Genomic DNA, 15,504 nt, shown 5'->3' with positions numbered 1-15,504 from the left:
ACACGTGAAAATTCAATTACTTATATACATGTCTTTGTATATCTAGTACACAAACACTTTAATTTACACACAACGCGCATTGTTCAATACACACGTAATTGGTTTGTAAGTATTTGATTTCAGTACTTTGAACCACATCAAACTTGAAATGTGACTTCTTTTTCCGAAAATAAGAAATATTATCTCCTTAAGATGAAATGCCATTTATAATAAATGCGAATTACGTTAATTCCTTTTGTTTTAACTTTAGTATACTATTTATTTTGTTGTTTAATATTGTTGTATTCTGTTTTTGGATACTGCAGAGTTACCCACTGTTGCCTTTAGGTATTGATTGTGACGTCATGGATTTGTGTGCGTAACGTCATACAACGTGAGTTTCGCTCACAAAATAATGACTTCACAATGTATGCCTAACCGCAAGGGAGGTAACTCTGCAATATGCGAAGACGGGATACTCAGTCATACTTTAAAAATACTCCCAAACATTAAAAATGAATTTGTTACAGAGCAGCGATGTACAACAGGTACCAGATCGTGGAACTGCTCATGAACAGGGTAAGACACAATCATAAAATAATGAACGTGTGTATTGATGGTACAAACGCTAGTTTTGTTCCACACAAGATCCAAGATCTGTAGCTGTAATGCCTGGGTGTAGTATATAGGAATTATGCTCGGACATGTATTCGTCATAATTATATCATGCGTGAATATATCAATGGAATGTTATCAAAATCGATAAAACATCATGATGAGTCTCTGAGTAAATTCTTACATGTATATAAGATTAGAGGAATTGTTTTACCAATTTTTAAAACTACGCCCCAGAAATATAGAAAAATATTAAGTATTCTTTTATTAATTATAATTTCAATCTTCAAGTCTTGTTTTAATCTGCACAAACAATGGAGATAATTAGGTTGACGAGACACATTGTTGAGGCGTTTGGTACTAAACATCCCCATTTTGTGAGATAGCGCGTAGTTCCCATAGTTCGCATTCTGGTTTGTGGCAATTGACTTTTCTACGTAAACTACGGCTTTGAAAACCCTGTGAATAGAATAAAACACTAATAATCTAATCTATCAAACAGTCACAGTTACTGAAAATTGAGGCCACAATCATGACAGCTGTCGGTTTCTCTGAGCAGGAAATCACTGTATTGCGTATCTAAAACGTAATCCATATGATGTGTTTACATTGAAGATAAGAGTAATTTTGAACACAGCATGCTATAAATACTCTTGAAAGCCGACATACAGAAAACGACAATATATTGGATATTGATGTCGGTACTTGATACTTCCCGCTGGACATCATTGTTTCACATGTTGCTATGGTGACTGACGAGAGACCTTTGCCTTGTGGAGACCTTGATAACCCATCTTATCATCAATAAATTAAACTCTTCTGTATTGGTTTCATGATACTGTATATCGTTTTAAATTCGCGGGTCAATATTTCGCGGTTTACCATAAAGAATATATTTGCGGAGTTTAAATTTTGTGGTTCATCCATTCCTAGAATTTTTTAAACAAGTATTTCACATGTGTGTAGAATTTTTTAAACAAGTATTTCACATGTGTGTAGAATTCGTGGATTTAAGTGAAAACGGGAATATAGCGAAAATAAATCACCTGCGATATTTACCCTCTATACAGTATCCCTTTTTCAGAAAAAAATGTGTACCTTGTACCATAAACTAATGTTTCCTAGCCTAGCCAATTTTAAACTTGTCGGGATTGACTGTCCAAATGAATGCAATTTTTTGTTTGGGGGAATGTTGATTTGTCATAGAAATGCGGTATGTACAATCAGCGTTTATACTCGATGCTTAGGGTGGGAATGTGAATGTTAAGAGCGAGGACCAGATGTCACCATTGATGATGGCATGCTGGAAAGGCCACGTACAAACTACAAACTTCTTGCTTAAACACGGTGCCAAGATAGATGATGTGGACCAGACCTGTAGAACAGCCCTACATATAGCAGTCCAGAATGGTCATCCGGAGGTCATCTCCCAACTACTAGAGGTCAGGATGTTTCCAACTCTGTTCTCTGAAAATAAGCGCAATATATAAACAATGACAAGTGGTACTCTTCTACATATGTACAAAAGGACCATAGGGCCTGTATCGTTACCTAGTTTTATTTTCTTAAGGATTTTTGAAATTTACGCACTTCAACAATTACATTGTTCCTCTTCTATAATATGAAAAAGAGGTACATAGGACCTATATCGCTCACCTGGTTTCATTTCAAAAAGGATTTTAAAATAAACCGTACTTCAACAATAACGTGTAATTCTCTTTTGAAAACCAAATCGTTTGCTTGAAATTTAGTTCAAATCGTTTGATATTTGGAGTTTTTGTTTTATAGAAATATACATATCCTTCGATAAAATAGATTCTGTTTAAGTTACAAGACCGAAAGGAATATGGTATCTTTCTTTTCAGCATCCGTTTGTAATAATAAATATAATATATAAAAAATAAATTGTCGATGTTAATAATTTCTCTTAACAGAATGGCTGCTCAAAGATTATGGAATGTTTGGATCAGACCGACCAAACAGCGCTTCACTATGCTGCAAAAAAGGGAGACATGCCGGTAAGTAAAGTAGTGAACGAAATGAGATTCTGTGCATACATAATAATTAGAAGCAACCGAAGTTTATATACAATGGTAGGGTATCTCATAATTTGGAAGTTTAAATGGATGGCAATATTATACAATAAAATGATATGGTTGTTTTGATAGATTCTCTGTGCACTTTTGAAGTACAAATGTAGAATGGATGCAAGAGACCAGGATGGGAAGACTCCGCTCCATATTGCTGCAGAGTAAGTTACCAATGTAATATAAGTACCATGTCCACCTCTCATTTGCATTTGAAACCAGGAAAAAGAACATTACAATAATTAATTATTCAATTATCCAGACTGGTCAATGTTTATGGATTAGATACATCACTGGAAAGGTCACCGATGGTAGCTTAAAAAATTAATAGTACACATTAAAATGGAATTGAATAATGTACCAAAATTTCATATTTATAAGCATCATAAATAACCATGGTAAATTCAACACTAAAATGCTCTCTTTTTGTTTTGTTTTGAATGTCAACCATGGTGCTGCAAATTACTAATTCTCCTATGAACTATTTCAGGTTCAGTAACTCTAAGGTCATTGATAAACTTGTACAAGCCAGCCAAGCGGAACTCAACGACACAGACAGTGATGGGAAGACCCCCATCATGGTGGCAGCGGAGACCGGGAATTACAACACAGCTCAGGCCCTCCTGTACCACGGAGCGGACTTAACTATGAAGTGAGTGTACTATGTAATCCTCTGTTCCTGTATAGCAGGACCCAAAAACTAGAAATTTAAAAACTTTAGCGGTTGAATGAATATTTCGCAATTTGGCTTGAAGTGTATATGCAATTTAGTCAATTTTTAATATTCGATGGATCAAAAGTATTTGGCGATAGCGGCGAAATCGCTAAAATATAAACTCCGCGAAAAGAACCCGTCTATACAGGATATGGACAAAGATTGAATGTATGATAACTTTGTCACGAATGAATCTTGATTAAATATGCATTTAAATAGATTGGTACTTAGCCAAATAATTAAATTGTCTGTTAGTTTTACATTAATTTCCTTCGAAGGTTATGTTGCTTTAACGAAAGTAAAATACTGATAATGCTGATACTGATGCAAATACATATTGTGTTTAAAATATATTAGGTCTGAAGTTGAATCAGGGTAAAATGTAGAGTTATTGCCCCTTACAGAGATGAAGAGTGCCGAACCGCTACAATGCTGGCTACTGCTGCTGGACACACAAAACTGGTTAAACTCCTTCTGGATAACTATGCAGAGATTAATATGAGTGACAAAGTCAAGGTAAATGGTGCAAAGGTCAAAGTAAACAAAGACACAAAAATGAATGAGACAAAAATAAAAAAAAAGTTGTAAGTTCATGGTGTTAGTTGTGCAAAAACAAAACTAAACAACAGCAAAGCAATCACGGCAAGATATATATATTTTTCATCAAGAAAAAACCTGCATGACAAAGGCATTTCGTATATTCATTTTATATAAATACGAAAGAATCAATACAGAACCGGACACAAAACTGAAATTAATGTACCCTTTGACAAGGATCATTGGTTGTACGTGCAAAGCAACACGATGTATTTCACCAGTCTATGATAAATAGGCTCAATATTAGTGTTCAGTAAAAAAATGAATTCTTTAAGAGCACTGGTCTTGTATTAAGTTGTGTAGTATCTATGAATGACGGTTGGGTGAGTTACACCAATAATACATGTATGTTTTGTTTTCTATTGATATGTATTGTTGAACTCTGAATTGATGGTGGCTAAAATAGGCTTTGCTGATGCCAAAAGCATGTGCCTTTTGCAAATAAATATGGTTGAGATTGAAATATTAGATGTGTGATGTTTGTTATAACAACAATATTCCAACAACTTTACCCCCACAGAATACACCTCTACACATAGCGGCCTACCACGGACATGCCGATACTACCAAGTTGTTGTTGTGCCGTAACGCCAAGGTGACGTGTCGAAACAGCTATGGAAAGACCCCACTTGATGCTGCAATAGAAAACAAATACACAGACGTCGTCATAGAGATGCTGAAACATTCCAGGTTAGGCCTAACGATATATGGTTTAGGGGTTAATATGTGAGATAAGATCGAGGAAAACATGATTGCCAAGGCCTTGTTTACATTTTGTAATTTGAAAAGTGCTGTTTTATCACTGTTTTATGATTTAATCCACATTAACCTAGATACATATTGTCATATTATTTACTCAGGCTACACTTTACCTTAAATTTTACCTTAGTTAGATTTTCAATCTTAAATTATATCAAAGATCAAATATAAAAGATAAAAACATTAAAGCTATCAATAGCAATGTTTGTTGTATAATCACAGTATTGTGATATAACTGTTTCTATCCTGGTAACAGTTGGAGGGAGTGTATGGAGATGAGAGACGAGGATGGTTTTTCTCCCATGAAGAGACTTATAGAGAAAGTGCCGGAAGCTGCCACGGTACTGTTATATATTATTTCGGCCACGTCCAATATAACATTTGTTGATTACCACCACCTCGGGTTAAATATTATGAACTAGAACCCATGAAATATTTGTTTTATTACATAATCACCAATTTTTTAGTTGAATATTTTTATAAAACGGATACGACAATCACTTAACAAAATCATCAGCACCGAGAAGCTTAGATTGACGTATTGCCCACGTACGTCACGTTGTAATTCCGGTTTGGATGTCTTATTGTCTTCTTTAACAATATTAGACCTGCATGCAGCCTTTTAATCTAATACATTCGCCGTGTCCGTCCTCTACTCGATAAACGTTTACATGGCGAGCCTGATTCGAGATCTATAAAGCTAGCGCGAAATTAAGCGTGAGCCTTTGTGACTTCATAATAACGTAACTCACTGTTACGCGCGATTCCTCGGAAGTTTTCTACAAAACTAAACAACAACAGCGAGGTGTTCCTAAAGCCGTGCAATATAACATCTCGAACCGTGCAATATAACGTTTCCGTTGAAGCGTGCAATATAACTAAGAACTGTGCAATATAACAAGATTTTATTAAACAGTCGGGATAATAGTTGAAAATATTGTATTTCCTCATATATAGATTGGTGTAAACAAATTATGTAATAAAATCTGATATACAAAATGTACTTGTGGTTTAAATAATAGATGCAGTAGAAAATCTTTTACTATTGAAGTTACATGTGCGGTTATTGTCATATCCTTGAATCAAGAAGTACCTTTCATATATTTTCATGATATTCACCACCAAAGGTTTCCACCGTTTTGCGAATTGCAGTACTTAAAACACATAAGATTTGATTTTACATGGATTTGTTTTATTCATATTTACGTCTAATGTGCAGTTAGATGAGTACATACACTCACATCATAAAACAAAGCTGTAGTCTACAATTTCACATTTTCAGAAGTGACTTCTGTTAATATATTTCCATCATAACATGCATCAAGCATAAAAAGTTCACATTGAAAAATGTGTGTAATTAATATTGATAAGGCATCACACATTTTTGTTGAGACCATTAATATTTTGAATATTATAGATTAACTTCCCTTTGGGTCACTTATGAGAAGTTATTCACTTATGTTTTCAATATATAAGTAAAGAAAACAATAAAATATCAAATTCCCTACCCGTTTTGGCACATATAGCTTTAATTGCATATTAAATCTGATCATAAATTAGTTAGGCATGAGACGTGGAATTAAGTTACCGCAAGAAGCCGTTGATGCACAGTGTATTGTACGGATGTCTTACAGTAATAAACAACCCTTTATACTGACCAGGTGGTGATGGACAATTGTTTAGCATACTCTGACCACAGGAAGGATGACCTACAATATACTGTAAGTATATAACGCCATTCTTTTATTCCGAACATATTTTATTCATTAATGTATCAATTTCATTTACATTTTTTTTAGGAGAGCTCTCATTCATCATTCGTTCTTACATTTGTTTTTATTTTTTCTCTATCATTCATTTGTGCTCGCGTACATTGCTTTATTGTCTCTTAACTGGATTCTAGAATACTTCGTCAACATGTAATTCGGGTATTTTCAAAATTATGTTTAAGGATCGATAAACAATTTCAATCAAATTTCAATTAATGAAGTCGGATGAACACAGTTCGAGTTAAAGATAGAGGTTCGACAATAGGATATACAATTATGTAATAATGTTGTTGTAATTTCATATCAGATGCCAGAAGAAGTAAGTAGAGAAATGCAGAAAGGGAAGTTTTAGACTGTTTTTGAGTTATCATTTGAGAAGCAGGCGACAAATTCTTTGCAAATAAGTTCATTTTTAAACACACAACCAATTAACATGGCAAGACCACTTTTTATGTGTACGAGTGCATATGCATGGTTCCGTTGGCAATATAGTTATAATGTAATAGTAATTTCAACCATATACCAAAGCAATTTTTATCCAATAGGTGAGCCATGATTTCAAGATCCTTGACCCTGGTCCCGACGATCGTTGCTGTAAACAGATTAGGTATTTTGCCGTCAATGTGAGTATATGAGTATTTTGAGTACTGTATATGATTTGTAATTTATCTAAGGAGAGATGTACTGCAAATGTAATAATTTCAGCGGTAGTTTATTTTAGCGCTTTTTGCGCTGTCGCTGTCTTTGTCATATACAGCACTGCATTTTGTAAAAAAGGTATTTCCGGCATTACACCACCGAATTTATTTAACTGCCTTCTTTAATCATAATTTACATTTTGTCGCATTTGCGCTAAATTTTGATTGCGCTAAAAGTTTGTACTTTTATAGTAAGCATGAAATATAATTGAATCTGGAAATCATTACAATCGATTACAATAATTCAAGACTCAATCATGTGTTTAATTTGCAGACAATGGTGGAGAAAAAGCGAGAGGAACTTCTTTGTCACCCTCTTGTACAAAGTCTTCTTCTCATGAAGTGGTGAGTGGTTCCTGATTTGACTGTTTCAATGTCTTTTGCATATATCAGGGCAGTAGTCATTTTACCAATGAATTTCTACGCATGGCAATACTGTTGGAATGATAATCTTATGTGGTATTGATCGCGGTGACCGAGTGGTTAAAATGTCCCGACATATCACCACAAGCCTTCCACCTCTGGGTTGCGAGTTTGAATCCCATGTGGAACAGTTGACAGGAACTGATCGCTGGTCTGTGATTTTTCTCCTAGTACTCCGGCTTTTGTTGTCCATCAGCAAACCTGGCACGTCCCTTTATGTCCCTGGCTGTTGATAGGACGTTAAACTAATACATCCAAGACCGTGTTATGCATTGATTATTTGCAGGAGGAACTTTGGCCGCATCCTCTTCTACCTAAACCTAGCCAGCTACCTAATCTATCTGGTCATCCTGCTTACCTATATGGGCCTGGTACCAAAAATTACGACCAATATAATGGACGATGTCCGGTCGTGTCCAGTGATAGTCAACGACACTACAGCGACGGACCCAGTGTTGTTAGCAAGTCTGAAGGCGGTAATAAAAATCTGCTTACTCACGATTATTCAAACTATTATCCTAGTCCATCCTCGATATTCCAGAGGTTACTATTACTGTCGTAATTAATCCACTTGACTGTCGCATATCAAAACTGAAGGTTCCGTCTACGACATTGGATGAAGAGATAATTTGGTCCTTTGATGTACATAAAAAGAAATGAATAACGGTACATTATGGTTGACTTTCTAGCTTTGAGGTTAACTCTCTGAAATCTTTTACTGACCTGTGATTGGTCAGTTTTTTTTTCTTATGAAATGCCTTCAGTTTTGCGTTAGTCCAGGGGTGAATTTAACGACAGCGAAAGTAACCCCTGGAGTATCGAAGATGAATTTTTATTAAAAGGCGCCATTTACCATTTGAAACTTTAAATTTATAGAATTCTTACATTTTGGATCGTCTGATTATAGTTCCTTTGTTCTTTTTCGTGAGTCTCGGCCAACATGTTACTTTTTCTAGCCATTTGTAAATCAGTTTTAATATTTGTTTACGTACATACAGTAGACATAGCGCAATAAAGTTTTTAGCACAAAATCATTTAGCGTAATTCGATAGTTGAATACTGGAATTACCTTTTTTTACAAAATTTAGCCGCCCTGTACTTGAATTAGCGCTTCAAAAATACTCAAATGAAATTACCGCTAAAATAAGTAGTTGACAGTATATAAATCGCAGAAATATGATTACAACGTATTATAATGTATTTGTTTCAGGAGGGCAGTTATTCCTACAAAACAGTGACTGAGCCTACGGCACTGGTGTTCAATAATATCCTCATTGGTATTGTTAGTTTGTACGAATTACGGGAAATCATTAGTATACTGGTGATGGTAAGTTATATTAATTCACTGTTTTTGTTGGGCCTAATTTTCGTGGATTATAAGATTTTATAACTTTGTTGGCACTTCGTGGAGAAGACCTTACACATTAGAAAAGAATATGCAGTCGACCTGTACTTTGTGATCACAATAAACGTACACGTGTATACATCAATAAAAAAGATCATTTTCGTGGGGACGTGAATTCATTGATTTTGGTCAAAAACGAAATGCACGAAAATTAGATCTCACAAAAATTAATGATTTCATTACACATACGTATTTATAGATAAACATACCAATTACAATGTACATAGTTCTTACTTTGAAAGGTCTTGGCCAAGTTGGTCAAAAGGTCAAATCACTTGAGTTAAGGAAAGTCTTACCGTTCGATAATAAAATCATCGAATTTCCGCCCTCGGGGAAAAAATTCATCGGGTTGGTCACAAAACCTCGGGGAAAATAGTTTTGACTGTTGACTGATAAGGCATGAAACAACTATGTACTATTGCCATTGCCACCACAGGGGACCAAACATGGGAACTTATCTAATGCTCAATAAATTTTACTAAAGAATAAACTTCATATAAATAATACAAGCTTTAGAAATTTTGGAACAAATGAAGTATAAGTTTTATATCCCTCAAACGGCCTGTTAAGATAGAGGAATTTCTCTGCCCGAATCGTTTTTAGGTTAGCTAAAACACTATCCTAATCTGTGAATACGCTATTTATTCAATTTTGCTAATGCCGAACGATTTTATTGGCTTAAAATTTAAGTTATCGTCCCACAATATAAAACATGATGTCGCCGGTTGTTACATCGCCTTTGATTGGTTGATACAATGGCATTTCGTTATAATTTAGAGTAGACTATGATATAAAATGTGTTATACATTTATTATGTATCGATCGATCTCCATTCTGCAAAATGTTAGTCATTGCAATTCAATATAATAAGCTATGAAAGAGATAATTTAATATACAATTTTGATTGACAGAGGCTGCACTACTTTAAGAATGTAAACAACTACTTGATAATCCTGATGTTGATATCCACCAATTTCTTCCTCACACCGAGCGGTTACCTCCCTTGTGAGACTGAATGGCGAGCGGGGTGGATAGCGGCGCTCTCATCGTGTATTCTGTTCATGCATAATCTCTCAGGGTAATTATTTAATATGTTGAGTTTTTGGAATGGAACTGAATGATGACTGTGATGAATAAAATAATCTGTAATGCATCGCGTCACCTACGTTTGCAATGCTTACAGCCCTTTTACGTTATGAACATGCTCATTTTTACAGTATTATATTTTATACATTGTTCGGATTATCGAAATGGCCCTTTACGATATATGCATGTTCATTTTTACAGTATATATTTTATACATTGTTCGGATTATCGAAATGACCCTTTTACGATATATGCATGTTCATTGTTACATTATTATATCTTAAACATTTTTTCGGATTATCGAAATGGCCCTTTAACGTTACATACATGTTCATTGTAACAGTATTACATTTTATACATTGTTCGGATTATCGAAATGGCCCTTTACGATTACATGTATACATGTTCATTGTTACAGTATTATATCTTAAAATTTTTTTTTTACGTTCGGATTATCGAAATGGCCCTTTACGATATACATGTATACATGTTCATTGTTACATTATTATATCTTAAAATTTTTTTTTCGGATTATCGAAATGGCCCTTTTACGTTATATACATGTTCCTTGTTATAGCATTACATTTTATTATCGGATTATCGAGTGTCGTGACAACTACGCTAATGCATTACGATCCTGTACATCATTATTAATTTGACGTTATTGGTGACCCTTTGCTTTTTCAGACTTGACTCCATAGGATTATATTTTGTGATGTTTTCTGAGGTTATACAGTCACTGATGAAGGTAATAACATTGATTTGAGGGTTCATATATGTGTACAAACCAAAAACAAAATCTTACTTTTCGTCAATATTTGTAAACATTATGTACGGTAGACTGTATAAGTGGAAATGTTAGTCTTTAGAATAGAACAGAATTGACGTAATGCTCATCACATGTGTGATATCTAGTACAATTGTCATTTCCAGAAACGAGTGAAGACGGAAATTCCAGAGAGGTGCTTTTAATATATTCCAACTCATAGTTGGAAGAGCTTCCAGAAGCAGATATATCTATAAATCGAGTGATTTGAAGTTATGTTCTAGAAGATAGAAAAGTGCAAATCAAGTTAGGCTAAAATTGACAGAGTGAAACTAATTAAGGGGAATAACTCATAACCTGTTATCCTGTTGCTAGGTAATGACAGTCCTGGTGTTATTTCTGATGTCCTTTGCCAGTGCCTTCGCAATCACCATGGCTCAAACGGTTAGTATATCTGTTTTTATAATGTATTCATTTGTAATTTGTACCTCAGATCTGTGGCATAGTGCTTTCAAAATTGAAACACTATATTCACCTCCTTTTCATGCAGCTTAGTATTAATTTTCTATATATTTCCGTAAATTTCTTGAAAATGAAAAAAGTACTGTACAAATCAAGACTCTTTTAACTTAAAATGTAGCTGATTGCATTTCAATCATTATCCCGCCTCAGACAAGAATCTTGTATTCCTATTGATTAAAGTGACGTCACGTGATATCCAAGATATAGTCGTATCAGGTTAGTAGAAATTGTATCAGGTTTGATCGTACTGTGTAACCAATAATATTCTGAAAGGGTTGGATTTCATTCTTTTTGATTTCGCATAATAGATGCCGTGATTAACATACGAAAACGTTCATGTATCAAGTAACATGATAAGCGATAATATATATTTGTTTTTCGGAATTTCGGAATAATTCTGAAATAACTATCAAAAATCAAATTAAACATTGATATCACATTTATTGTTATTTCAAGGCGGTATGAAAAACATTTGTTTGCAAATGTGGATTCTCACAGAAGTTTGAAAAGAAATTGTTTTCACAACCCGAAGGAGTTTAAAATGCTTATAATTAATCTTTAATGTACGATTCATTTTCTTTGAATGGATATTTTTTTTCAAATTAATACGCAACGTCAATGTTTCTATTGTGACGTCACGATAACGTTGGGTTTCTTTTTTCATAGCGGTAGGAAAACAAATCGACCAATCAGAAAGTCAGATTTAGCATAAAAACAAAGCTTTTTTAATCAAATAATGAGAGGAAAATCATAATAGTCTATGAAATAAAGAATCAAAATAAAATGGAAGCAATTTTCTCTTTTTATTGCACGTTCGTGTAATGATGTGGCAATGTATTTAATTTGGATACTGATTATGACGTTTACATGATAGCCTGGCCTCACACCGGACAGTTGGTACCCTATGACTGTCCTGTCCATGACTCTAGGAGAACTGAACTTCGTTAGTAACTACGCCAGTTCCCTTAACGAACCGTTCGTCGTGGACAACATGTTCCTAATGACCATGTTCATGGTAATAATGCCGATCGCCTTGATGAATCTGCTGGTAAGTCGAATTTCAGTCGATCGGAGTTACTTCCCTTGTTTATTTCTGTCATTATGATTGAGCGATAAATTACCAGAAGACGTAAGAAATACCCAACGGATTTGTGACTTAAAAATATATTTTATGTGATTGTTGTTTAAGGTGAGTTACTGATTTTTGTTCTGATTTTCTGATTTCAGGTTGGTATCGCTGTTGGCGATATCGATAAGATTCAGAAAGAGGCTTATTTAACACGTCTTTCACTACAAGTATGTACTAAATATATAACTAGTGACAATAAATTCTTTACACAAAGAAAAGCCTAACATTTTAAAGAGAATCATGATTATTACACTTTTTATTTTAGTAATATGTAATGTAATGTTCTATATATAATGAGATTGGACCTGTTATAAAAAATGACAGGTAATTACTGCTAGGCAATGCTTTGTCCCGGGTACTGCGGCTTTCCTCCACCAAAACTGGCACGTCCTTAAATGAGCCTGACTGCTAAAAGGACAACTTATAAATACAAAGCCAAAAAACGATTTCATAAAAAAGATGATTAGTATATTTTATGTGTCTTAATATACTTCGTCATAATATGAATTATATTTCTTTTTGTGTCTCCAATAAGCCTATAGTTGGACCTGACGTTCTGTCAGTAATACAAAATATGTCCTTTTGTTATTGATAGATCCAAATGCTGTGTTCGTATGAAGCCACCTTCCCAAGAATTGTCCAAAGAAAATTATACAAAAGAAGGTTTGAGCTGAAACCAAACCTGGAGAGCTTAACCTGTTTGAATCAGGTAAGAGTATAACTTTTAAGGCATAGCTTATGGTACAGTATGCTACATGAAAATAAAAAATACAGAAACCGAAGGCTTAGCGTATAATTCAATGATTTACCTAATTTTCGGTATATAGATAACTTAAAGATGCTCCACCACCGACAGAGTATAAATGATATTCATCATTTTACTTTATTCAATTTAGGATATAGTCCCACTGATTTTTTCGGGATGCAATTAATTATTTTTAACTTTATGTAAAATTAGGAGCTCAAACTTTTCAATGGTGGCAGTGGTGTAAAATAAGTAACTTTTGTATCTGAAGAAAAATACTAAATCTTCTGCTCCTGTTTTTGATAGTGAAAAAATACCATTTGTCAGCGGTGGAGCATCTTTAACACTTATGTCACAAATATATGTCATCGGGTTGCAGTTTGCAATATGACCAAATAGACCCCTCTTGAGCCCGCCCATAACGCTTTCGTTGGGTCAGCTCAAACATTTGTGCAATTTTGAATACCCATCATATAAGAATGTAACCAGCCGTATTTGGTTATATTCAAGAAATGGTTTATAAGAAGACATCAACTTTGTGAATAAATGACGGAAAGACGCCACGGAGACTTGCTGTACAATTTAGCTGATTGCCTGTGCTTCTACCCAAATAAGACTATTTTCTAGCTAATGACAGTCTGTCATTTAGTACAGATCCCCTTAACATTTAAGTCAATAAGTAAAGCGACGAAGTAAATATGAACTTAATGGAGTGCTGCGAAATGTTTAATAGCAATAATTGGACTGTTTCTATCTTTTCAGCTCAAGAAGAAACTTTTTAACGTAGAAAGCAATAAAAGCTATTTAGACGAGGACAACAGTGATCCCGTGTCAGAATCATTGAACCAACTCAAACACGACATGAGAAAACAGAAAGCAATGTAAGTATTACAGAAGTTCTCTCAGCAGACAAATATCATACATTTTATTTTAACCACAAACCTTCCCGCAATAGCATATATCTACTACCCCATTGCGACTTGGGGACTTCCATTTTATCTTTTTTCTTCTTTTTCCTTCCTAACTTTCTTTTCCTAATGTCTCCTTTGACACCGCCTCGCCTTTGAACTAGAGTTGAATGCTCACTCATGTGAGGAAGGATTTGGCCAGCAAAACGTGTAAGATTGTGGCCGTATTTCGAAAGTTTTCCTGCAGTTTTAAAATATTACAATGCAGCATATATGAAACCACAGAAATACACACATATATATATCACATTGTGGTAACATCTTATTCACCCATGAAGCACATTTGAACTATTCGGATTCAAAGGCTGGAGCAGTTCATTATAAGAAACAGGGGTGAATGAGTTCAGCTATGTAATAGTTATTTCTATTTTTCAGGCTATTAAATATGCAGGCAGCCCAGAAACAACAACAGGAGATGATGACACAGATTTGCAGACACCTTGATGTGAATGTATCACTGAGTCGTCTGTCTCCCGTCGATTCGGTCCGATCAGATATGCTCAGTAGAATGGACATCTAGTGAGGCATGCTGGGAAATGTTTCGCATGCTCATTAGGATGGATATCTTGTAAGGGATTCTGGGAAATGTTTGTTATGCTCAGTAGGATGGACATCTTGTGAGGCATGCTTGGAAATGTTACGTATGCTCAGTCGAATGGACATCTCACGAGGCATTTACGGAAGTCTTACGCATGTCCAGTATGAGAAATATCGCGTAAGAAGCCGTTCCATTTTTGGTACTAGCTTTATCCGTAGTCGAAGATAAATAGGATTTCACTTCTGAAACAAAGGTCGAAATAATAATCGTTTACGAGAAATATTGTAACATTTTTTCTAGTCAAGTTAAATGTTTCATAATATTTTGTAGTTCTACAAAATTCATGTAAAAGGTTGTGCATGATGAAATGAATCTCAGATAACCTCCAATTCATGGATGATATTTTAGTTCAACAGATAAAGTAAAAGAAATCTCATTAAGATTATACAAGCATACATGTACATTTACCTGATTTGTCCCCATGCGATATTAATGTATAGTCATATTGTGTCCTATCTCTCAGTTATGTGTGGATTAATTAGCTAATTCTGATATTCAATATTCTATTAAACCATGTAACAACTGAATGTTTCTTTTAATTTATTTTCATTATATCATCCAAAAGTTGTGCATTCTTTATTGAGAGATTCAACAAATTAACATAGCAAAACAACATGTATCCATTCTTTTTTTCAAAATGAAG

General features: G+C 34.5%; 1 protein-coding gene across 4 annotated transcripts in view; it reads left to right on the top strand.

The window, feature by feature from the left end:
- Window positions 1–15,388, top strand: part of LOC138324086 (transient receptor potential cation channel subfamily A member 1-like) — a 44,293-nt gene extending 28,905 nt beyond the window's left edge. For all 4 annotated transcript variants that reach the window (XM_069269132.1, XM_069269133.1, XM_069269135.1 and 1 more), the window contains exons 10-30: window positions 510–558; window positions 1,842–2,036; window positions 2,529–2,612; window positions 2,763–2,845; window positions 3,172–3,333; window positions 3,801–3,912; window positions 4,514–4,683; window positions 5,009–5,093; window positions 6,414–6,473; window positions 7,067–7,144; window positions 7,494–7,564; window positions 7,929–8,118; window positions 8,853–8,969; window positions 9,959–10,125; window positions 10,821–10,881; window positions 11,275–11,343; window positions 12,296–12,469; window positions 12,649–12,717; window positions 13,146–13,259; window positions 14,058–14,176; window positions 14,639–15,388. In XM_069269132.1, the coding sequence (XP_069125233.1) occupies window positions 510–558; window positions 1,842–2,036; window positions 2,529–2,612; window positions 2,763–2,845; window positions 3,172–3,333; window positions 3,801–3,912; window positions 4,514–4,683; window positions 5,009–5,093; window positions 6,414–6,473; window positions 7,067–7,144; window positions 7,494–7,564; window positions 7,929–8,118; window positions 8,853–8,969; window positions 9,959–10,125; window positions 10,821–10,881; window positions 11,275–11,343; window positions 12,296–12,469; window positions 12,649–12,717; window positions 13,146–13,259; window positions 14,058–14,176; window positions 14,639–14,783 (2,374 nt within the window). In that variant the 3' untranslated portion in view covers window positions 14,784–15,388. The remainder of the gene's footprint in view (window positions 1–509; window positions 559–1,841; window positions 2,037–2,528; window positions 2,613–2,762; window positions 2,846–3,171; window positions 3,334–3,800; window positions 3,913–4,513; window positions 4,684–5,008; window positions 5,094–6,413; window positions 6,474–7,066; window positions 7,145–7,493; window positions 7,565–7,928; window positions 8,119–8,852; window positions 8,970–9,958; window positions 10,126–10,820; window positions 10,882–11,274; window positions 11,344–12,295; window positions 12,470–12,648; window positions 12,718–13,145; window positions 13,260–14,057; window positions 14,177–14,638) is intronic.
- Window positions 15,389–15,504: the final 116 nt, after the last annotated feature.

The sequence above is a fragment of the Argopecten irradians genome, chromosome 5 (assembly GCF_041381155.1).
Source record: "Argopecten irradians isolate NY chromosome 5, Ai_NY, whole genome shotgun sequence".
In the NCBI taxonomy this organism is placed as follows: Eukaryota; Metazoa; Mollusca; class Bivalvia; order Pectinida; family Pectinidae; genus Argopecten; species Argopecten irradians.
Note: the sequence above shows the minus strand (reverse complement) of the source record. Positions and strands in the feature narration are given on the sequence as shown.